Raw genomic sequence first — 23917 nt, 5'->3', positions numbered from 1 at the left:
TCTATTATATGAATCTCTTTTTTTCATTTTTCCTGGTTTATTCCCTCCTGTCATGGAGTGAATGCCCCAGTAGCTTTGTTCAGAGGGCACAGTGATGCCAGCCCTTGATCTGCCTGTCTCCTGGGTGACAACTTCTACAGTCCGGACTGCATGCCCTCTCACTACACTTGGGGCACAGCTGCCACCTTGGGGCTCCTCTCTCTTTTTTTCTGTGCAAATGGTAGGATGCCATCAGTTGAGACACAGGTTTATGAGGGAAGATCAGGTGTTTAGTTTTGGACAGATTAACTTTGATATATCTATTAGTGGAGATGTGAAGTTGGAAAATGGATATAGAAGTCTGAAGTTTACAGGAAAATTCAGCAGCTGATAGAAAATTGGAGATGTCAGTATTCATGTAGTATGTTAGGCTATGAGATTGGATGAAATTACCAGGCAGTGAGTACAGACGCAAGCCCTAGAGCAATCAAATATTAAAAGGACAGGAAAATTAGGAGCAATGAACACAAGAATCTGAGGAGTGGCTGTTGAGGAAGAAAGAAAACGAGGACACCAGATGTCCTTGAAACCAAGTGGAGGAAGTGTGTCATCAAGAAATTATTCTCATGAAGAAATGCTTTGTGAAATCATAGAGATAAGATATAAGGTTATCAATAATTTATTAATTATACCCTCAAGTTTTTTTAAAACAGAGGATGCTTCTTAAAAATTTCATTAAGCTTCATAGCCATGTTCAGATCAGATCAGATCAGATCAGATCAGTCACTCAGTCATGTCCGACTCTTTGCGACCCCATGAATCGCAGCACGCCAGGCCTCCCTGTCCATCACCAACTCCTGCAGTTCACTCAGACTCATGTCCATCAAGTCAGCGATGCCATCCAGCCATCTCATCCTCTGTCGTCCCCTTCTCCTCCTGCTCCCAATCCCTCCCAGCATCAGAGTCTTTTCCAATGAGTCAACTCTTCCCATGAGGTGGCCAAAGTACTGGAGTTTCAGCTTTAGCATCATTCCTTCCAAAGAAATCCCAGGGCTGATCTCCTTCAGAATAGACTGATTGGATCTCCTTGCAGTCCAAGGGACTCTCAAGAGTCTTCTCCAACACCACAGTTCAAAAGCATCAATTCTTTGGCGCTCAGCTTCTTCACAGTCCAACTCTCACATCCATACATGACCACAGGAAAAACCATAGCCTTGACTAGACAAACCTTTGTTGGCAAAGTAATGTCTCTGCTTTTGAATATGCTATCTAGGTTGGTCATAACTTTTCTTCCAAGGAGTAAGCATCTTTTAATTTCATGGCTGCAGTCACCATCTGTAGTGATTTTAGAGCCCAGAAAAATAAAGTCTGACACTGTTTCCACTGTTTCCCCATCTATTTCCCATGAAGTGGTGGGACCAGATGCCATGATCTTCGTTTTCTGAATGTTGAGCTTTAAGCCAACTTTTTCACTCTCCACTTTCACTTTCATCAAGAGGCTTTTGAGTTCCTCTTCACTTTCTGCCATAAGGGTGGTGTCATCTGCATATCTGAGGTTATTGATATTTCTCCCGGCAATCTTGATTCCAGTTTGTGTTTCTTCCAGTCCAGCATAAATACAAATTTTCTGATTTCTTTGTTGTGACTATTTCTTTCATTACAAGTCTAAAGACATCTCAGACTTAACATGTTCAAAAAACAAGTTCTTGTTTCCTATCTTCAACAGTCCTGTGTGTTTAATGGTACAACTATCCACTTTAGGGTCCTCTTTTTTTTAATATAAAAAAGTTATAGGAAAGTGGCTAAAAGAGTACAGAGGGTTCACACACATCTTTCACTCAGTTCTGCTTCATCTTAACTTACATAATCACTTGCAATGATCAAAATCAGGATACTATGCTATGCTACTATTTACTAAAGTACATATCTTATTAAACTTTAGCCTATTTCCTTCTAATCTCCTTTTTGTCCATTATTCCACATTGCATTTATTTACTGTGTATTTTTAATCCTCTCCAATCTGTGACAGTTTCTCCATCTTTCCTTGTCTTTCATGACCTTGAAAGACTGTTGCTGAATCCTGGTTAGTTAATTTATAGAAGGTCTTTCAGTTTTGGTCTGTTTGATATTTTCTCATGATCAGATTTAGATTATGCACACAAGTAGAAGAAGGTAAAAGAGGTGAAATTCAACTTTAGTAATGGGTTTCAACATATGGTAATGTTAGGTTTTGCAAATCATATATTTAGATCAAGCTGAACATCTTCTGAAAAATGTCTAGGAAATCCCAGGTGTTAGAGATATGCTGCTGCTGCTACTGCTAATTCGCTTCAGTTGTGTCTGACTCTGTGTGATCCCATGGACAGCAGCCCACCAGGCTCCCCCGTCCCTGGGATTCTCCAGGCAAGAACACTGGAGTGGGTTGCCATTTCCTTCTCCAATGCATGAAAGTGAAAAGTGAAAGTGAAGTCGCTCAGTTGTGTCCGACTCTTAGCGACCCCATGGACTGCAGCCTACCAGACTCCTCCGTCTATGGGATTTTCCAGGCAAGAGTACTGGAGTGGGGTGCCATTGCCTTCTCCGAGAGATATGCTATGTAGTGCTAATTCCAGAGCTAATGATAATATTTATATAAAGATATCAAACCAGGTATAATATTTAAAAACATAGAATACAAAGCACTTAACTTTCTCTTAAAGCAAAGTTAACCCTATAGGAACTAGCAGTTTAAACAGCTATCTTAAAATTATTGTTTATATCCTTTCTGTGGCAATGAATCAGACTTAATCTGACTAAGGTTTTGCTGTATATTTTATTAAAGATGTGAATTTATTGGAATTCCTTTCTCATGTGTCTTTTCTATTCTGGCTTGTGTTCATTTGCAAGATATTTTCCCCCTCTAATATACACTACTCTGTATAAACAGTGAGTACATTCAATTCTACTTAAACTGTACATTGAGAAAGATGACCTGTGAGACTTCCATGGAAGTTCAATAATATTTTCATTGCAAACTTTGTTGAAATATGCACAACAATTCTGGGTGTATCTTATCATAGAAACTCAGATTCTTGAGAGTCTTAAACTTCTATAATATCCAAGTATGTGGTCATTCTTTAGTGTGCGTGTGGGCATGCTAAGTCACTTCAGTCATGTCTGACTCTTTGCAACACTAGGATCGTAGCCCGCCAGGCTCCTCTGTCCATGGGATTCTCCAGGCAAGAATACTGGAGTGGGTTCCATGCCCTCCTCCAGGGGATCTTGAACCCGCGTCTCTTAAGTTTCCTGCATTGGTAGGCAGGTTCTTTACCAGTAGTGCCACCTGGGAAGCCCTATAACTGGTAATTTCCTTTATTTGTTGTATGATTATTATGTATCCTCACATTATTCCCATGAAACAACAAAAGTTCTAGAACTACTTTGATTTGTAGGACTTGGAGAATGAAAGACTATCTTAATTGTAAAATCTACTCTCACTACAAAATATGGTTGGCATTCCTGTTGTTCTGTCTATAAACAACTTTAACATTGCCAATGCATATTTTATTTATTTATTTTTTGCCCCACATGGTATGCAGGATCTTAGTTCTCCCATTAGGGGTCAAACCGGTGCCTGCTACAGTGAAAGCACAGAGTCTTAACAACCGGACCTCCAGGCAAGTCCTGCCAGTGAATATTTTAGGGATTTAATTCATAATTTGAGATACAGTTTATTTATATAATCAATTATGTACGCCAGAAGTAAAGTTATATGCTTTTTGTTAAATTTACTATTTTAAATGCAACTTTCTTCTAACCTGAGGGAAGATACTGATTTATTAATGGAACAAACATTTTTATTATTTGTAAGATATTATCAGGCAAGTTTATATAAATTTAGATTACTCAACCATAATCACATTAAGAAGATATCATCCAAGAATTAAGATAAATGACCTAGTTACTACCTAATTTCCTAAGTTAGAATATGACCACTTTAATGGTGACAGATTATGACTTAATGATTATGTTCATAAATGGATCATAAGGTCAACATCACCGTTCTGGGTCTCTGCAGGCATCACAAACACAGAAGAGGACAAGCTGCCTAACAGACGGCTTTCTACAAGGAAAATGTTCCAAAAAATCCTAGCAAAGCAGGACGTGCTAATATTTATCCAGAGGGCAGAAAGTCACACTTGTTATTGCACAGTGAAAACTCGATTGATTTCTGCTGACTTATAAATGTCTAAGTGAAAGACAATGTAACTATTGTGGTCTTGAAAAGCATTTCAGAGTGACTCTAAGAGTTATTTTTATCACACAGATGAGTTAACACAGACATTAACACTAAGGATTTAGATTGCCCTTTGCAATTGTTTTTCACTTATGTATGGCAGTAGATAGTAAGATTATATAGGATGACCAAAATTCAAGTTATGCACTTCCTAACTAATACATAGCTTTTAAGTCATTTTCAAGAGGGCAATGGAGGTTTCCCAGGTGGTGGCAGTGGTAAGGAATCCACCTGCCAATGGAGGAGGCATAGGAGGTGTGGGCATAGGAGGCGCAGGAGACACGGGTTCGATCCCTGGCTCAGGAAGATCCCCCGGAGTAGGAAGTGGCAACCTGCTCCAGTATTCTTGCCTGGAAAATTCCATCAGCAGTGGAGCCTGGCAGGCTCCACGGAGTCACAAACAGTCAGACATGACTGAGTGTTCACATACATTATGGAAAGAGAGCCAATTTTTATTCTCATAATCCAAACTATTCACAGATTTAGAAATATATTAGCAGAGATGTTACTGTCAATATTCTAACTGTTGAAGTAAAGAGTTCTCCATGGAATGTCAGCAATTCCTCTACCAGGGATATATCCCTAAGTGGAAGAGGGAAAGATAGCCCTACCTTTCACAAAACTGACTTGCTCTACAAAGTTTTCCTTGAAGCTTTTTCTTTTAAGAACTAAGACAAGGCCAGTCAGTATCAGATGATCAAATCCAATACTTAATATATCCCTTAAAATAGGTCTTCTCTGTAATATGTCTCAAATCATTATTAAAAGCAAAGAATTTTTAAAAAATACTTCAGGCTTTTAGATAGATACCCTTAATTCTGGAAATGGCAGCATTGATCTAATTGCTATATTATCTGTTACTGGTGTTATTCTACAAATTAATTATTGGTCTTATTTATTCATCAGCTGGTTTTAGAAACATTTATACTAAGAAGAGCTCAACTAAGGAAAGCATGACCAAGGAAAACATGAGGAAATAGTTTTGGTGAAAATACCCTCAAGAAAACATGCAAGGAATCTCTGTTGGCTAATGTTTTACATCAGTGATAAATGACTTTTCTGGGCCTCTCTAGAAAAACTATCTAAAAATCATTAGCCCCAGTTTGCTGTATTCTTTTTTGGGCACTCTCAGTTTCCTGGAGATGCATTGTTATAGTCTTTCAGTTAATACTGAGAGACGGGAGTAGTTATGACCTGTTGTCATTTTATTCTCATCGTTGAAGAAAGACCACATAGAGATGGAAGGTGCACACAGGCTGGCCTTTTGCTTGGAAAAAATTCAAACTATTATAGAATACAGCCCTGTAAGGGTTAAAATCCAGATGCAGTTATCATGTAGAAGCAAACTTAACAGGGAACTCTGCTGCTCTCCTATAGACAATTTTTTTTTTTCCCCCTCTTATAGAATGCTTTATTGTGTGGCATCCTTGAGCTAAAGGGTCACTTGGGGGGATTTCTGGTCCCTAGATTAGGTCTCTCTTTAAAATGTTTCTTTTTTTTTTTTTTTTTGTATTTCTTAGGTACCCAATCTAAGTTTATTTTATTTTTAAACTTTACAATATTGTATTAGTTTTGCCAAATATCGAAATGGATCCGCCACAGGTATACATGTGTTCCCCATCCTGAACCCTCCTTAGACAACTTTTTTAAAAATCACATTTGATCATCTTTTTAGCACTCTTTAGATTTCTCTACCATGGAAAACAAATGTGTATCATATTTTGCCACAAAACACTTAGCAATCTGTTATTTTTCTTTTTTTGGTCATAAAATACAAAGGTGGCTCCATTGATAAAGACTACACCTGCAGTGCAGGAGATCCAGGCTCAATTCCTGGATGGGGAAGGAAATGGCAATCCACTTCAGTATTCTTGCCTGGGAAATCCCATTGACAGAGGAGCCTGGTGGGTTATAGTCTGTGCAGTGGCAAAGAGCTGGACACGACTTAGCAACTAAACCACCAACCAAGAATAATAGGATCGTAGCACTCTTTAGGCTTCAAATCTTATGATTTCTTTATAGCACTTCAGTTCAGTTCAGTTCAGTCGCTCAGTCGTGTCTGACTCTTTGCAACCCCATGAATTGCAGCACACCAGGCCTCCCTGTCCATCACCAGCTCCCAGAGTTCACTCAGACTCACGTCCATCGAGTCAGTGATGCCATCCAGCCATCTCATCCTCTGTCGTCCCCTTCTCCTCCTGCCCCCAATCCCTCCCACCATCAGAGTCTTTTCCAATGAGTCAACTCTTCGAGTGAGGTGTCCAAAGTACTGGAGTTTCAGCTTTAGCATCATTCCTTCCAAAGAAATCCCAGGGCTGATCTCCTTCAGAATGGACTGGTTGGATCTCCTTGCAGTCCAAGGGACTCTCACCCATACCTAAAAGTACAGATTTTATTTTTGTCTACTTATTTTTCTCGTTTCCTCAAAAATATAGACTTCAGAAAAGCTGGGACTGTCTGTCTTGTTTGCTATGGTTTCCCAGCATGTACATAAAATGTGCTGACACACAGTAGATGCTCAATAAATATTTGTTGAATGATGCATCAGTAAAAAAGCACCACAGTGGAGAAAATAAGCCTGAATATTTTGTTCCTGCTTATTTTTTTGTTTATCCTTTGGTTTCTTTAAAACATTGCTCTTCTGGTTATCTATTATTTTACAAAAAACTACCCCAAACTTAGTACCCTAAAAGAACAATCATTTTATTATGCTCACATTACTGTTGGTCAGAGAATTTAAGCAAGCCTCGACTAGGTGATTTTTCTGCTCCACATAGTGTTGACTGGGGTCATTTAGTGGAATTCCACCAGCAGCTGGTACCGTGTGTTGAAGATGGTTTCACTGATAAGCCTGTAACCTGGTGGAAACGGTTGTAAGCCTGGACTCAACTGGCCTTCCTCCTGCTTTACATGGTGGCTCAAAGCTCCAAGACAGCAAGATGGGAGCTGCTGGTCCTCTAAAAGCTTTATTGGGAAGCTTTACTTGGAACCATCCTAGCATCATTTCCACTATATTCTTTGGTCAAATCTGTCACAGGCCAGTCCATGTTTGGGGAGGAGCATCAAACATATATAGCCATTTAAAATCTGGTACATTTCTAAAAAAATAAAAATAAAAAATAAAATCTGGTACATTTCTGAGATAGGATAGTTCCAAGTAAATGTTCCTAAAGAAAACAATCCAACAAATTCAGTTCAGTATCTTTCTAGTAGTTAGTCTTTTGATTTAAGTCTTGCCTAAGTTCAAGGAAGGCTTCAAAATACTAAAAAAGAAATGCAAAAGTTTAAACTTGTATAATGTAAAAGATATGTAAATGTTTTAACATACATCTTATTTGCTTGGGCCTCTCTGGTGGCTTGGCTGGTAAAGAATCCGCCTGCAATCCAGGAGACCTGGGTTTGATCCCTGGGAGAAGGGAACAGCTACCCACTCCAGTATTCTGGCCTGGAGAATTCCATGGACTGTATGTCCATGGGATCGCAAAGAGTCAGACACGACTGAGTGGCTTTCACTTATTTGCTTATTTACAACACAGTGAACACTGTAAATTGGTTTAGGTTCTCTGAAGTTACAGGCAAAACCTTTTGTGATGTGTCTGTCATATACATTTTTCTGGGAAGTAGTTTTTTATTGATTTCTCAAAAGATTTGATTCCCTTCCTCCCCAGTCAAGTATTTCCCCAAGCAAAACTGTGGAGTAGGTATGTTCATTTTTGGAACTATCTCTCTTGATATTACCTAGCTTTGTGTAATAATGATGATGATGATGATGATAATAATAATAATAACTGATTTAAAAAAATTATTCACTTATCCAGGAACAGTTTCATAATAACCCTACGAGGAACACATAACTATTATCATTCTTTTACAGTTGAGGAAACAGGCATAGTAACTTGCCCATGGTCACACAATTCGCATGTGGCAGGGCTAGGAATCCTGGCATATTGGCATCAGAGGGTCCAATGCACTGAGGCTCTGTTCATGAGAATAGTTTACTCCTTTGTAAACTGTGGATGATAATAGTAGCCAGTGTCACTGTAGGTATCAGATGAGTTAAAGTGGGATAGTCCATAGCTGCTTGTCTGGCACATATGCTGTGCAGTTAATAAATAGGACCTCTCTGTGCTTGCATGCTCAGCTGCTTAAGTCCTGTCTGACTCTTTGCGACCCTGTGGACTATAGCCCTCCAGGCTTTTCTGTCCATAGGGATTCCCAGGCAAGAATACTGTAGTGGATTGCCATGCTCTCCTCCAGGGGGTCTTCCTGACCCAGGGATTGAACCCAAGTCTCTTAAGTCTCGGGCATTGGCAAGCAGGTTCTTTACCACTGAAAGTGCAAGTGAAGTCACCCAGTCGTGTCCCACTCTTCCAGACCCCATGGACTGCAGCCCATCAAGCTCCTCCATCCATCTTTACCACTAGCTCCACCTTAACCTCTGTTTCATTCCTGAAGGCTTTGCTATCTTTCATTGCAGAGATACTGGGTGTGATAAGATGCAAGATGGAACAAGGGGTGGGTGAGGGTGGATAAGGAATTGAAAGTCTAGGGCCAAACCTGGAGATACTGCTCTTCCTATTAAACTACTTAAGGTCTCCATTTTCTCTTAAAATTGTGTGCAAATGTCACATTCTATTCCCAAATGCCATTGCTTATCTATTAATATAAAACTTGTTTACTCCAAAGCTTTTGGGATCATCGTTCTTCTAGGGAGATGTACCTCGTTTACGCCTTGGCTTCCAACACACTTCTTTGAGAGACTCAGCAGCAGCTGAGGTAGGTTTGGGAATTTGAAGGCCTAGATTCTCAGTTAGGGCCCCTAGCTTGTTTGGGCGTTATATTCTTCATTTATAAAATGGAGTGGGTGGTAATGACTATTTTATCAAAGTCTTTTTTGTTCTGGAATTATACAATATAAAATTGTCCTAAAAGTGTTTTCAAAGTGTGGGTCTCCACTTAAAAGTAGGTGAACAAAACCAACTGGATTGGTCAAACATTTAAAAGAAGATCAGGGTAAATACTGTTTGGTGAAATTTTTATTTCAGAATAGATGTTAAAATGTAATTTGTGAAACATACACCTAAAATGTTTGCCTTACTGCGGCTGGTAATAGAAACATTTTTTTAAAAAATATAAACATTTTAAAGCTACTAAGGAGGGCAATGAAACCTCCAAAGGTGCCTGCCCTCGGAGGACATCGATCTCGAGACCTCCCCAATTGAGGGCCCCTACCAAAAGTCGAAGGCGCAAAACAAGGCTCGGACCATGGTCCAGCCACTCCTTGCGACGCCAGCGTCGCGGCGGTCTCAAGGGCCGCACCTGGGCTCACGTAGCGCCTCCCGCCTCCCGCCGGGACCCAAAAGAAGCTGCGCGCCTCCTGACGTCATCACCGGGCGCCGCTGCCTCGACCTCCTTCCACTTCGCGGGAGAAGTTGTTGGCGCGAATGGATCCCGAGCCCCGGTAACGGATTCCCCAGCCGGCCGGGCCTGCTTGCTCGCGCGTTCATCCGTGGGCTGCAATGGTGAGCCCTTGGGAAAGGCTTCGCGGCTGGGGGGCTGGGGAGAGTTCGCAGGCAGGGCGTGGACCTGGCTTTCCTGGCGTGGAGTGTCTGGGAGGACCGGGATGCGTGGCCCCGGAAGGGAACGAAGGCACGAAAGGGGCTAAAAACTGGGCTCCGGGCGCACAGCTTTCCTTCCACTGGGGGCTTCAGCTTTCGTTCGCAGCCAGCGCGCAGCGCTCTTGGTGCTGCGCGGCAGCTTCACGTTTTCCCACTGTTGGGGGAAGGGAGGAAGGAAGGGAGTAATGAGGTGATTTGGGGGGCTCAGGGGTAAAGTTGCTTTTCCTGTTAAGTGTTGCCTCCAGCCTCTGTTTGAGTCCTGCCTAAAGCGTTGATTTCAAGCTTTGGGTGTCAGAGAAGAAGAATCGAACAAACTTCCTTTCTGATGAACAAGTTTCAGGCCTTCAACTTTCGTCTTTAACAACACCGCGAAATGCTCTCATGAATAAGTTGCTCAGCCTTCAGTTTTCGTACTTTGCTCATTAGCAGCTCCGCGAGGTGCTCATCAGCCGTTTTAAGATCGAGGGCACGGGGAGGATGTTTTATTGTGTTCAGATGAGTTCATAGAAATTAAAGGGATAATACGGTTTACAGGAGGGAGGGCAAACCTGGGAGGAGCAGCTGTAGTGCATTTGACAGCTGTCATCGCTTGTCACCTGATATTAAAAATAATCTTAAAAAAACCCTCTGCCTAATTCTGCATAAACCATATAAATAGTGAAATAATTATGCAGCCGTCAAAACAAAACATTCATGCTAGAATGGCAGTAGATACTAGTGTGTGTTTGAAATATTTTAATGTAAAGGATAGTTTATTGTGCTGCGTTAAGCTGGAGTCTACTTAATAATCAGACATTTTTTTTCAGTCATTTTATTTGTCACAGTGTCAACATTCTGGGCTGTGTGTGTGTAATTTTATGCCAGATTCGGAAACCTTACAGCCCTTTGTGTTTCTTCTCAGAGAAGGATGAAATAATGGTAACAGCGTAATAGCCAGCTTGTAGCAAGTATCTTCAGGTGGCTATGTGGGCTGTTTGTTTTACATGTCTTTTCTCATTTAAACCTCACAGCAATCCAGTTTTAAAGATGGTAAAGGGGGCCTTTAGAGTTTAAAACACTTTGTGATGTAACTAATAAATGGTTGAACTAGAGTTAGAACCTAGGTTTTTCTGACCACCACATTATGCCACCCTCCTAAAATGACTGTAATTAGTAATTACATTTTGGACTTAAGGCACTGCATGGTAATTGTGGAAAATTCTTAAGATTTGGAGTCTTGAAGGTAAGAGTGAGGCGATGTTTTGGTATTGCTCTGCCATTTAATGATGAAGTGGTTTTTGAACAAGTAAATACCTTAACTTTAACCTCTTAAATTATGTTTCCTTAACTGTAGAAAGGGAGAAATACAGCTGCCTTGAGTGATTGTCTTGAAGGTTAAACAAAATCATAAATGTAAAGCTTCTATTGTGGTCCCTGGCTTGTGGTAGGAAACATACAACTACATGACCAATGATCTGTATTTCTCAGGAAGGATTGTGTGGAACATTAAAGAGTTTAAGGGGCATCAGAGATACCTTTGATGTTGTCAGTTATGGAGAATGATAGCTTATGTAGTCAACTTTTGATCATTCAGGTACTTTACATAATTGGTTCTTCTTAGTACTCCTGTTAAAGGTGCAGATGAAAAATAAAGCCCTTCTCAAAAAAAGTGGGAGTCAAAGGGATCGGTTTTGCTGTTTGTTTGTAAAAGGAAAAGATTCTATAAAGAACATAACAAGTTTGGATTTTATTGGTGTTTAGTTCTCTCTTTAGTACAAAAATGAGCAGATCCTCGACCAAAATTCTGTTCAATCTATGTTTATTAGACACCTGGAGAAGGCAATGAAACACCACTCCAGCACTCTTGTGTGGAAAATCCCATGGATGGAGGAGCCTGGTGGGCTGCAGTCCATGGGGTCGGGAAGAGTCGGACACGACTGAGCGACTTCCCTTTCACTTCTCACTTTCATGCATTGGAGAAGGAAATGGCAACCCACTCCAGCGTTCTTGCCTGGAGAATCCCAGGGACTGGGGAGCCTGGTGGGCTGCTGTCTGTGGGGTTGCACAGAGTCGGACATGACTGAAGTGACTTAGCAGCAGCAGCAGCAGCACACAAGTTATATTGTACAGTAGTTTGTAACTTTGTTTGGATCACAGCTCTCCCTTTGATAATGTGGTGAATGGCATGCAAGTTTGCTGCCCACAGAAATACGTAAGGACATATACACACCACTTAAGGGGATTCACATATCTTCTGAGGCCCTTCGATAGATGTAAGGTTAACAACTCTTGCCCTGGGAGCTGCATCTTTTTCTCAAATCTTTTCCAATTAAAAGTTATCAAAGGTGTAAAATACTGTGTATCTACAAAATGGAATACTGTGCAACCATCAAAAAGAGAAAACTTTGTGCCCTGATACAGAACAGTTGCCAGAATAACTCAGTGAAAAAAGAAGATACAAGACAGTATGTAAAATATGCTGCCAGTTTATTGTAGAAAAGGAGAGAAAATATATACATATTTGCTTGAAGATGGGAAGGATACACAAGGCACTGATAACATCTGTTGCTTCCAAAGATGGGAAATGTGTGTCTGAGAGGCAGGGTAGGAGGGAGACATTTTACCCTTTTGAATTTTTGAACCATGTGAATATAATGTCTATTAAAGGAATTGAAATGAAAATAAATAGAATAAAAAGTAGCCATGTAAATGATTTGGATTGCTATGAAGATTTAATTATTTGCTTAAAACATTAATAAAACTTGAGAGATGCCATTTAAAAAAGTCAACATATTTAATTCATTGACTGTCATAGTTATTTATTGAAAATATGGAGAAGTTTGAATTAGACAGGCATGAGACTTGAGGGATGAGAGAGGTGAGAGCACATCTAAGCTGCTGCTTTGCCATATTCTAGGGGAGACCTTTCACATTGAAGTTTACTGCATGAATGCGTCCCTGGAGCAGTTGTCACCCTTTTGTATTAATAATGTAACTTTTGCCATTTGTACTAGTACTTGACGTATAAGACTCTTCTTTCCTTTCCAGGCTCATCTATCTGTTCTTTGAGTGTGTTAAGCTGGTTCTGTCTCAGCTTTTATTTTTATTTCCTCTCCTTGGGATACTCTTCCTCCTCTTGGAATACTCTGCCTTTTTCTCACTCATTCAGGTGTCAGTCATCATTTCCTCAGAGCTTTCCGTGTCATATCTAAGAAACCCATTACCTAATCCAGGGTCATGCAGATTTATGCTTCTATTGTCTTCTGACAAGGTTATAGTTTTAGCTCTTAACATTTAGGACTTTGATCCATTTTGAGTTAATTTTTGTATATGGTGTGAAGTGGGGGGAGGGGGTCCAAGTTTTTTTTTTTTTTTGCATGTGGGTCTCCAGTTGTTTCTGCACCACTTGCAAAGTATTCTTTTCTCATTGAATTGTCTTGGCTCCCTTGTCAAAAATCAGTTTACCATAAGTGTGAAGGTTTCTTTCTGGACACTGAATTCTATTCCATTGATCTATGTGTTTTCCCTAAAGCCAGTAATGCACTGGCTTTATTACTGTAGCCTTGTGGCGCATTTTTAAATTGGGAGGTGTAAGTCCTTCAAATTAGACCTTTTTCAGGATTGTTTTGCCTGTTCTGGATCCCTTGAATTTCTAAAATATAAATTTTAGAATCAGCAAAGAAGCCAGCTAGGATTTTGTTAGGGATTGTATTGAATCTGTACATCAATTTGGAAAGTATTGCCATCCTAACAACATAATGTCTTCTGATCCATGAATATGGGCTATCTTTCCATTTGTTTGTGTCTTCTTTAATTGCTTTATACAATATTTTATAGTTTTCAGAGTATGGATTTAACACTTCTGTCAAATTTATTTGTAAGTGTTTTGTTCTTATTGATGATGCTATTTTGTTCTTATTGATGATGCTATAGATGGAATTGTTAATTTCATTTCTGGTTTGTTCTTGTGAAAAGTATAGAAATACAGTTGGTTTTAGTATATTGAACTTGTATCCTGCAACCTTGTAGAACTCATTTAAATTAGTTCTAACAGTTATTTTAGTAAATTCCTTAGGCTTTTCTTTATTTAAGATCATTTCAGCTGCAAATAAAAATAATTTTGCTTCTTTCTGCCCAATCTGGTATGCCTTTTATAATTTATTTTTGCCTAATGGGTTTTTTTTTTTTTTTTTTTTTAACCAGAGTGTTGAATAAGAGTGGTGAGAATGGATCTCTCTCCTGAACTTAGGGAATTACATTCCAACAGCTTACCTGTCGTTTTTAAAGTATAAGGTTTTAATATAATTTAAAATTGTTTAATTTCATTTGTCTATTCTGTGCTGCTGTTAATATACAGTTTTAGTCAGATATATCATTTTGCATTTAACTCTTTTTCAGGATAATAGAGTTTTGCATTTGGATAGATTTTGTGATGTGTGTTGGTGATAATCAATTTCTGCTTGTGGATTTGGTGGATGAATTAAACATATTAATCAAAAATATTTGTATTTCTTTACTTTCAAAATAGAGAAGTAAAGCCAACCCCACAGAGCACTGCAGTGCTTATTTTGCATAAAATCCTGTACTCTTCAAAGTCAGTGAACAGAGTACATGATATGGTTTCTCTTTGCATTTTTGGTTGACAGATATAACTTGTTGCTGGTTGAGCCCATGTGCAGTGGAAAAGTTACTAGCTGTTTGGTTATACTTCAAGGTAAATATGTATTAGCTTTTGTGCTTTGATCTTTTAAAGTTAAAAGGTCATTATGGTAGCTTCCTTTGTGCAGGTTTAGGAGTATTTATTGCAAAGATTTTTTTTTTTTTTTCATCTCTAACTCTACTAATAGATTTGTAATTAGCAGATTTGGAAACTTCTAAAAAATTAATAATTTTTTTTTTGAGTATTGGTGAGATCTGGTACTTTGTCTGGACTTAATGTCAGTTCAGTTCAGTCGCTCAGATCAGATCAGATCAGTCGCTCAGTCGTGTCTGACTCTTTGCGACCCCATCCAGCCATCTTATCTTCTGTCGTCCCCTTCTCCTGCTCCCAATCCCTCCCAGCATCAGAGTCTTTTCCAATGAGTCAACTCTTCGCATGTGGTGGCCAAAGTACTGGAGTTTCAGCTTTAGCATCATTCCTTCCAAAGAAATCCCAGGGCTGATCTCCTTCAGAAGGACTGGTTGGGTCTCCTTGCAGTCCAAGGGACTCTCAAGAGTCTTCTCCAACACCACAGTTCCAAAGCATCAATTCTTCGGCGCTCAGCCTTCTTCACAGTCCAACTCTCACATCCATACATGACCACAGGAAAAACCATAACCTTGACTAGACAAACCTTTGTTGGCAAAGTAATGTCTCTGCTTTTGAATATGCTATCTAGATTGGTCATAACTTTCCTTCCAAGGAGTAAGCGTCTTTTAATTTCATGGCTGCAGTCACCATCTGCAGTGATTTTGGAGCCCCCAAAATAAAGTCTGCCACTGTTTCCACTGTTTCCCCCATCTATTTCCCATGAAGTGATGGGACCGGATGCCATGATCTTCGTTTTCTGAATGTTGAGCTTTAAGCCCACTTTTTCACTCTCCACTTTCACTTTCATCAAGAGACTTTTGAGTTCGTCTTCACTTTCTGCCATAAGGGTGGTGTCATCTGCATATCTGAGGTTATTGATATTTCTCCCGGCAATCTTGATTCCAGCTTGTGCTTCTTCCAGCCCAGCGTTTCTCATGATGTACTCTGCATAGAAGTTAAATAAGCAGGGTGATAATATACAGCCTTGACGGACTCCTTTTCCTATTTGGAACCAGTTGGTTGTTCCATGTCCAGTTCTAACTGTTGCTTCCTGATCTGCATACAGACCTCTCAAGAGGCAGGTCAGGCGGTCTGGTATTCCCATCTCTTTCAGAATTGTCCACAGTTTATTGTGATCCACACAGTCAAAGGCTTTGGCATAGTCAATCAAGCAGAAATAGATGTTTTTCTGGAACTCTCTTGCTTTTCCCATGATCCACCGGATGTTGGCAATTTGATCTCTGGTTCCTCTGCCTTTTCTAAAACCAGCTTTAACATCAGGAAGTTCACGGTTCACATATTGCTGAAGCCTGGCTTGGAGAATTTTGAGCATTACTTTACTAGCATGTGAGATGAGTGCAATTATGCAGCAGTTTGAGCATTCTTTGCATTGGCTTTCTTTGGTATTGGAATGAAAACTGCCCTTTCCAGTCCTGTGGCCACTGCTGAGTTTTCCAAATTTGCTGGCATATTGAGTGCAGCACTTTCACAGCATCATCTTTCAGGATTTGGAATAGCTCAACTGTAATTTCATCACCTCCACTAGCTTTGTTCGTAGTGATGCTTTCTAAGGCCCACTTGATCACACCATTGTGATTATCTGGGTCGTGAAGATCTTTTTTGTACAGTTCTTCTATGTATTCTTGCCATCTCTTCTTAATATCTTCTGCTTCTGTTAGGTCCATACCATTTCTGTCCTTTATCGAGCCCATCTTTGCATGAAATGTTCCTTTGGCGTCTCTGATTTTCTTGAAGAGATGTCTAGTCTTTCCCATTCTGTTGTTTTCCTCTATTTCTTTGCATTGATCGCTGAAGAAGGCTTTCTTATCTCTTCTTGCTATTCTTTGGAACTCTGCATTCAGATGTTTATATCTTTTCTTTTCTCCTTTGCTTTTCGCTTCTCTTCTTTTCACAGCTATTTGTAAGGCCTCCCCAGACAGCCATTTTGCTTTTCTGCATTTCTTTTCTATGGGGATGGTCTTGATCCCTGTCTCCTGTACAATGTCATGAACCTCAGTCGCTCAGTCCTGTCCAATTCTTTGAGACCCCATGAACCGCAGCACGCCAGGCCTCCCTCTCTATCACCAACTCCCAGAGTCCACCCAAATCCATGTCCATTGAGTCAGTGATGCCATCCAACCATCTTATCCTCTGTCCTCCCCTTCTCCTCCTGCCCTCAAACTTTCCTAGCATCAGGGTCTTTTCCAGTGAGTCAGCTCTTCACATCAGGTGGCCAATGTGTTGGAGTTTCAGCTTCAACATCAGTCCTTCCAATGAATACCCAGAACTGAATTCCTTCAGGTTGGACTGGTTGGATCTCCTTGCAGTCCAAGGGACTCTCAAGAGTCTTCTCCAACACCACAGTTCAAAAGCGTCAATTCTGCAGCACTCAGCTTTCTTTATAGTCCAACTCTCACATCCATACATGACCACTGGAAAAACCATAGCCTTGACTAGACGGACCTTTGTTGACAAAGTAATGTCTGTGCTTTTTAATATGCTGTCTAGGTTGGTCATAACTTTCTTTCCAATGTATATGTATATTAAATTGCATTTGGGCTGCCTGATAGGCAATGCTTTTCTTTAATAGTGTTGTAGAATTGTTAGTTACACCTTAGGGTAGGAGAGTGCAACAGATCTTTCCCTTTTGCTTACATTTATGTGACTCAGCTGGTAAAGAATCTGCCTGCAATGTGGGAGACCTGGGTTCCATCCCTGAATTGGGAAGATCCCCTGGAGAAGGGAAAGGCTACCCACTCCAGTATTCTGGCCTGGAGAATTCCATGGGCTGTATAGTCCATGGGGTCACAAAGAGTCAGACATGACTGAACAACTTTCAGTTCACTTCAAGAACGTCTTGTATTTCAAAGCATTTACTAGAAAATGTCTTGTTGACGTTTTCAGTTTTTTCATCTATGAGTTAAAGTTAAAGAATGTCATAGACTTTGTTATGTGGATTAAATTATTTTTTTTTAATGTTTAAATCATCGTCTGGCACAGAGTAAGTCCTATTTAAGGGTTTGTTAAAAAAGTAAATAGGGACTTCCTTGGCAGTCCAGTGGCTCAGAACCTGCCTTCCAATGCAGGGGACGCAGGTTCAACTGCTGGTCCTGGAACTAGGATCCTGCATGTTGCAGCTAAGCCCTGGTGCTGCAGCTGCTGAGCCCACACTCTCTGGAGCCCACAAGCCACAACTTGAGGGCCTGCATGCTGCAAAGAAGAGCCCATGGTGGAAGATCCCACATGCAGCAACAGAGATCCTGTGTGCCCCAGTTAAGACCCAACACAGCCAAGTAGATAAATAAATATTTTTTTTATAAAGTAAATGAAGCCCTAAATCAGGGCATTGGCAATAGAAATAGAAGAAAGAGGACAGCAGTATTCAGGAGCTTCTTAGATAGGATAGTGAGGTGGAGGGTCAGAATGAGGAGGAGAAACAGTGCCCATTTTTCTGTTTTGAGTGAATGCTGGTGCTGTGCATTGAGGTGGGAAATAGAGAGAAACAAGTGCCCCCAAAATCTGAGCTTGGTTTTGGATGTTATGAGTTGGAGGCACTTGGGGCATTTGGATAGAGGTGAAGATGACAGACTGTTTGGCTATGTGAATATGGAGCTCAGAGGTCTGGAGTAGACACAAGATTTAGGAGGCTCAGGTGGCTCGGTGTTAAAGAATCCACCTGCTAAGCAGGAGACGTGGGTTCGATCCCTGAGTCAGGAAGATCCCCTGGAGAAGAAAATGACAACGCACTCCAGTATTCTTGCCTGGAAAGTTCCATGGACAGAGGAGCCTGGTGGGCTTTAGTCCATGAGGCCTCCAAGAGTTGGTCACGACTGAGCGACTAAATAGCAGCAGCAGTGTGTTTTTAAGGGGTACCTGATTTTGAAATGGATGTAAGTTAGCTTATGCAGTGTGAGTATGTGAATCAGAAGTTTTTAACTTAAAGTTCATGGAGAGCCATTAATAGGCTTTAGAGAAAAGCTGTGAAGAAGAGTATTATACTAAAAGTGAAAGTATTTTGTTTTTTGTAGCCACAATACTCTAATATGACAAGAGTACCATATGATAGAAGAGTCAATTTGAATAATTTTCCTGGGAAATAGTACACAATAATGTTAATTTAATACCTGCTTAAAATTCCTTAAAACAAAGAGCAGTAAATAAAGTCATCCCCACAAATTAATCTCAAAGTTTATTTTAATAAGCAATCTTTAAAAACAAATCTACCATCAATTTCATTTTACAGTTAAGAACCATTCTTTCTGAGCCCAGGTGTGAAGGTCAGTGACTTAGAAATAACCACTCATGTGTTTCACCATTATTACTTAAGCATCTGCTTATCTGAGCTGCTGGCCCTGTACTTGAGATACAGAGGTGAGTAAGATAGACAAGCCTCCTGTATGGAATTTATAGCAATGTGTTCAAACTCAGATTCTATGAGTATCCAAAGTACCTCCTACTAATCATTTTCCAACCCATTTCAGGTCTGTCTTCTGTCCTTGAGGCTGTCTGTATTAGGTGCTCCTGGTGCTTTTACAGTTTTGTGATTAGCTCTGTCTTAGCACTCTTTTGTATTTAATTCTTCATATACTAATTTGTCTCCCAGGTAACTTTATGAGGTCTTTTTCCTGTTTGTGTCCTAAGTCCCTGGCATGGTGCCTGTCTGTAATCACATAAGGATCAAATGTATCAGGAATAATAAGGGAAAGGCCATATTGCCAGTGATGGGGTGTCAGGATCTATCAGGGCTTCCCTGATAGCTCAGTTGGTAAAGAATCCGCTTGCAATGCAGGAGACTCCAGTTCGATTCCTGGGTTGGGAAGATCTGCTGGAGAAGGAATAGGCTACCCATTCCAGTATTCTTGCGCTTCCCTTGTGACTCAGCTGGTAAAGAATCGCCTGCAATACGGGAGATCTGGGTTCGATCCCTGGGTTGGGAAGATCCCCTGGAGAAGGGAAAGGCTACCCACTCCAGTATTCTGGCCTGGAGAATTCCATGGACTGTTGTCACAAAGAGTTGGACATGACTGAGTGACTTTCACTTAGAATTATGGTAAAACGATGAGGGGGCAGTCGTGGTCAAGTAGAGAACTATGAAAGGAATTTGGAGTCAGAGGACCAGGCTGCAATCTGGGTGTGCCATCTCTGATCCCCACCAGAATCTTGTGAGGCAAGTGGCATTATGAGGAAATAGGGCCAGAAAAGTTAAGTAATTCATCCCAAGTGCCTGGTGCATGTGTGCTAAGTTGCCTCAGTTGTGTCTGACTCTTTGTAACGCTATGGATGGTAGCCCACCAGGCTCCTCTGTCCATGGGACCCTGCAGGCAAGAATACTGGAGTGGGTTGCCATGCCTTCCTCCAAGGGATCTTCTGACCCAGGATCGAACCCATTCTCTTCCATCTCCTGCATTGGCAGGCAGGTTCTTTACCACTAGCACCACCTGGGAAGCCCCCACGTGTCCAGTAAAAGTGAAAGTCGCTCAGTCGTGCCACCCTGTGGACTATACAGTCCGTGGAATTCTCCAGGCCAGAATACTGGGAGTGGGTAACCTTTCCCTTCTCCAAAGGATCTTCCCAACCCAGGGATCGAACCCAGGTCTCCCGCATTGTGGGCAGATTCTTTACCAGCTGAGCCACAAGGGATGCCCAAGAATACTGGAGTGGGTAGCCTATCCCTTCTCCAGTGGATCTTCTCCACCCAGGAATCGAACTTGGGTCTCTTGCATTACAGGCAGATTCTTTACCAACTGAGCTATCAGGGAAGCCCAAGGGTCTAGTAGTAAGTGGCAAAACTGACTAAAAGCTTATGTTTGTCAGACTTAATTCTACTTACTTATCTATAAAATGGAGATAATTCATTCTATTTGCCTTTATACCTCATAGAATTGTCAAAAGAGATAAATCTGTGTCCAGTAGCTATAAGTAGAAGTGTGAAAAACTTGTTGCTGTTAGCTGTCTGTGCTAAAATTTGTTTTAATGTTTATGTGATTTTTGCCTAAATCTTTTGCTTTATTTAAACTGTCATGTTCAATTAATAACTATTTAAAAAGAAAGTAAGAGTTAATTACTACTCTTTTGGTTTCCCCAAATAAAACTGTTTCTTTTACCATTTCTTTTAGAAGTGAAATCCTGGGACAAAGGGTATGCACATTTAAAATTTTGATAAGTGTTGGATTGTCTTGGAAAGGTTATACCAATTTTTACTTTTATTAGCAGTGTAGTGTGTGAGAATCTGTTTCCCCACACCTTTGACATACCTGAACGTGATGAATCTTTTAACACTTAGAGAACAGTAATCAAGTTCCAATTTATTATTTGTCAGGTTGAGCATCTTTTATTGTTTGGTTATTTGCATTTCTTTTATAATTTGTCTGCTGGTAACTTTTATCCATTTTTTCTACTGGATTATCTTTTATTGATTTGTAGGAGCCCTCATATATAATGTGTGGTAGATATTTTCATGTTAGTTATTTTTTAACTTTGTTTATGATATCTTTTATTTTTATGTAGTCAAATTTTTCTTTCTTAATGGGTAGTTTCTAGTCTTGATGTTCTGCTTGGAAGGACTTCCCTTTGCTAAGATTATAAAAATAAATTTAAAAACGTGTTCCTTTTTCTACTCATATGCTGAGCAAAAATTATTCTGTGCAGGTAAGAGTGATGTTTAGATCCATTATTTGGGAATTTGATTAGTCACTAGTCTTGTTCTTTATTTGATGAAATCTTTAAAGACCTGGAATACCAGGTAGGGACTGTTAATAAAGAGTAAGGTAAAGTCATGATATAAATTAAAGTCAAATTGGTGACCTTTTTCTCTTAGATGTTTATACACCAGATGGCTGCTCACTTTGGAGGTAACTCCTAAAAAAGTGTGAGTAGAATGACTTTCATTCCAGTGAAAATTCTTTTTCAAAGGTTTAGATTTTTAGTAGATATTGAGTTAAGATCAGGATGCTGTAATTTAAGTGTTCTGCTGCCGTCAGTGTAAGGGCATGGGGAGTGGGAAAGTAGGGTAGAGTACAGGGAGAGGAAAGGGGTTGTGAATAGGAAGAATTACTTAGGAAGAAAAGGTTACAAAAATGCTTAGGATTGGCAGTGTGGTACAGACAAAAGTCAGAGAGCTCAATGTTACCAGTAGTTCCATTTCCTGAATTATGTTTTGTTTTCTCTTTGTGGTTTTAAGTATTTGTGGTTCCATCACAGATGGAAAACCACCACCGACTTTAAGCTGTTTATTAATGTTCAGTTTTGAACTGTGGTGCATGCGTGCTGTGTGTGTGTATTTGAAAAATCACACTATTTGAAGACTCACTTGGTAATTTCAAAAGTGAAACTCCAATGTGAAACTCTCATTTCCTCCAGAGGCAATAAAGTAAGTAGTTGTCAGCCTCAAATTCAATTCTTTGCAAATTATACGGAAGACTGTGGCTTTCTGGCTTTCTTTATTATCTATTTTTTCTTAGCAACTGACACAAATGTCTCAGTTTCATAGCTAAGATACCATTTTGCGAACAATATATCTTAGATTTTATTAGGATGGATTTGTGACTTTTTAATATTAGGAAATTTACAGAAGAGGGTATAAAACCAGGGAAGTCTGTAACCTTTCGAAAAAATTTAACATGTCTGTGTATCTCGTTTATCTGTTTTCTTTATTGACTTAACCACAAAGCTATGTGTTTCTGTGTTTGCAGAACACACTTATTTGGGATTTTTGACATTTTGAGAGTGTGACAATTACCGCCAGGATCGAGGAAAAACATTGTTACCTTTCTTACACTTGACAAAGTACTTTTAACAGGTATTTTCCTCACTACAGTAAAGAGAGAGAGCTTGGAACTGGCAAAAAAAATTGAAGACTCAGGATTATAAACATTGAGGATAGGAATAGGGAAAATAGTTCAACTGCCTCTTGAACCCAGTTCTTTGGAATTCAGATCCTAAATTCTCATATTCTGTGTTCCTTATTCCCTTCCTTTCCTGTGAGTAGAGAACTGTAGGTGGAGAACTGTAGGTGGATATGGAGGGATAATAGTACATAAATGAGGGAGAAGGGAAGCTTTTTACTGAGTCAGAATTGTGACAGATGCATAATTAATCCTCATGAAGTGTAAGGAGTATTCATCTCACTTTACTGATGAGAAAACAGATTAAAAGTCAGGGTCATCCCTTGGTCCAATGGAAAGTGCTAGAGCAGAGATTCATACCAGGGATTCCTTACTCTAAGGGCTATTACCTTTTCTCTACACCACAGTTTATTCAGAGCTTAAATCTAAAAGTCCATCCTAAAGAACATCAATCCTGAATATTCATGGAAAGGACTGATGTTGAAGCTGAAACTCCAATACTTTGGCCACCTGATGCTGGGATTCATTTGAAAAGACCCTGATGCTGGGAAAGATTGAAGGCAGGAGGAGAAGGGGACGACAGAGGATGAGATGGTTGGATGGCATCATCGACTCAATGGACATTAAGTAAACTCCGGGAGTTGGTGATGGACGGGGAGGCCTGGTGTGCTGTAGTCCATGGGGTCGCAAAGAGTCAGACACGACTGAGAAACTGAATTGCACTGAAAATCTAAAAGTGTAGGAAGAATATATATCATAAGAAAGATGAATGATATTAATTATAAATTACATTGTAAAAGTATGATTATTACAAATGTATGATAAATTACATTGTAAATATATGATTAATTTGACAGTAATTGAAGCAAGTGTAATCAAAAATTTTCCTTTGGAATTTGGAAAAATCATGTAACGGGAAATAATTTCAAAGTTCTTAGTTATTAAGGCCTTAAATGTTCAGTGTTGTAAGAGTTATTCTTCTCTCAAACTGGAGTATAACTTCCATAGGCAAGGATTATGTTCTTCAACTCTTTGTCTTTTCCCCTAGTGTGTCTATGATGATGGGATATGTGCAGGCATAATCAATAAATGCTTGTTACTTGCCTCCTTTAACGGTGCTGTTTTTAGCAAAAATTTCCTTTGTTAATTTTTGCCCTGTTGTTGGCCAGATTCTGAGAATTAAAATTACTTTTCATTAGGCACATTATTGTTATTATTTTTGAATCTTTTTGCCTGTGCTGCTCAGCTTGTAGGATCTTAGTTCTCCAACCAGGGATCTAACCCGGGGCCTTAGCAGTAAAAGCTCGGAGTTCTTACCACTGGACCACCAAGGAATTCCCTAGACTCATTATTTTTAACTCAGGTAATTTTATCAGTTAATTTTTGCATATAAAAAGGATGCTGCTGCACACTTGGAGCTATATCATTATGA

The 23917-nt window shown here is 39.9% G+C and overlaps 1 protein-coding gene across 1 annotated transcript in view; it reads left to right on the top strand.

Moving 5' to 3' along the window:
• Positions 1-9618: 9618 nt before the first annotated feature.
• Positions 9619-23917, top strand: part of RFC1 (replication factor C subunit 1) — a 78473-nt gene continuing 64174 nt past the window's right edge. Inside the window, exon 1 of the mRNA XM_070372273.1 lies at positions 9619-9777. Within this exon, the coding sequence (XP_070228374.1) occupies positions 9775-9777 (3 nt within the window). The 5' untranslated portion in view covers positions 9619-9774. The remainder of the gene's footprint in view (positions 9778-23917) is intronic.

This window comes from Bos mutus, chromosome 6 (assembly GCF_027580195.1).
Source record: "Bos mutus isolate GX-2022 chromosome 6, NWIPB_WYAK_1.1, whole genome shotgun sequence".
Lineage (NCBI taxonomy): Eukaryota > Metazoa > Chordata > Mammalia > Artiodactyla > Bovidae > Bos > Bos mutus.
Note: the sequence above shows the minus strand (reverse complement) of the source record. Positions and strands in the feature narration are given on the sequence as shown.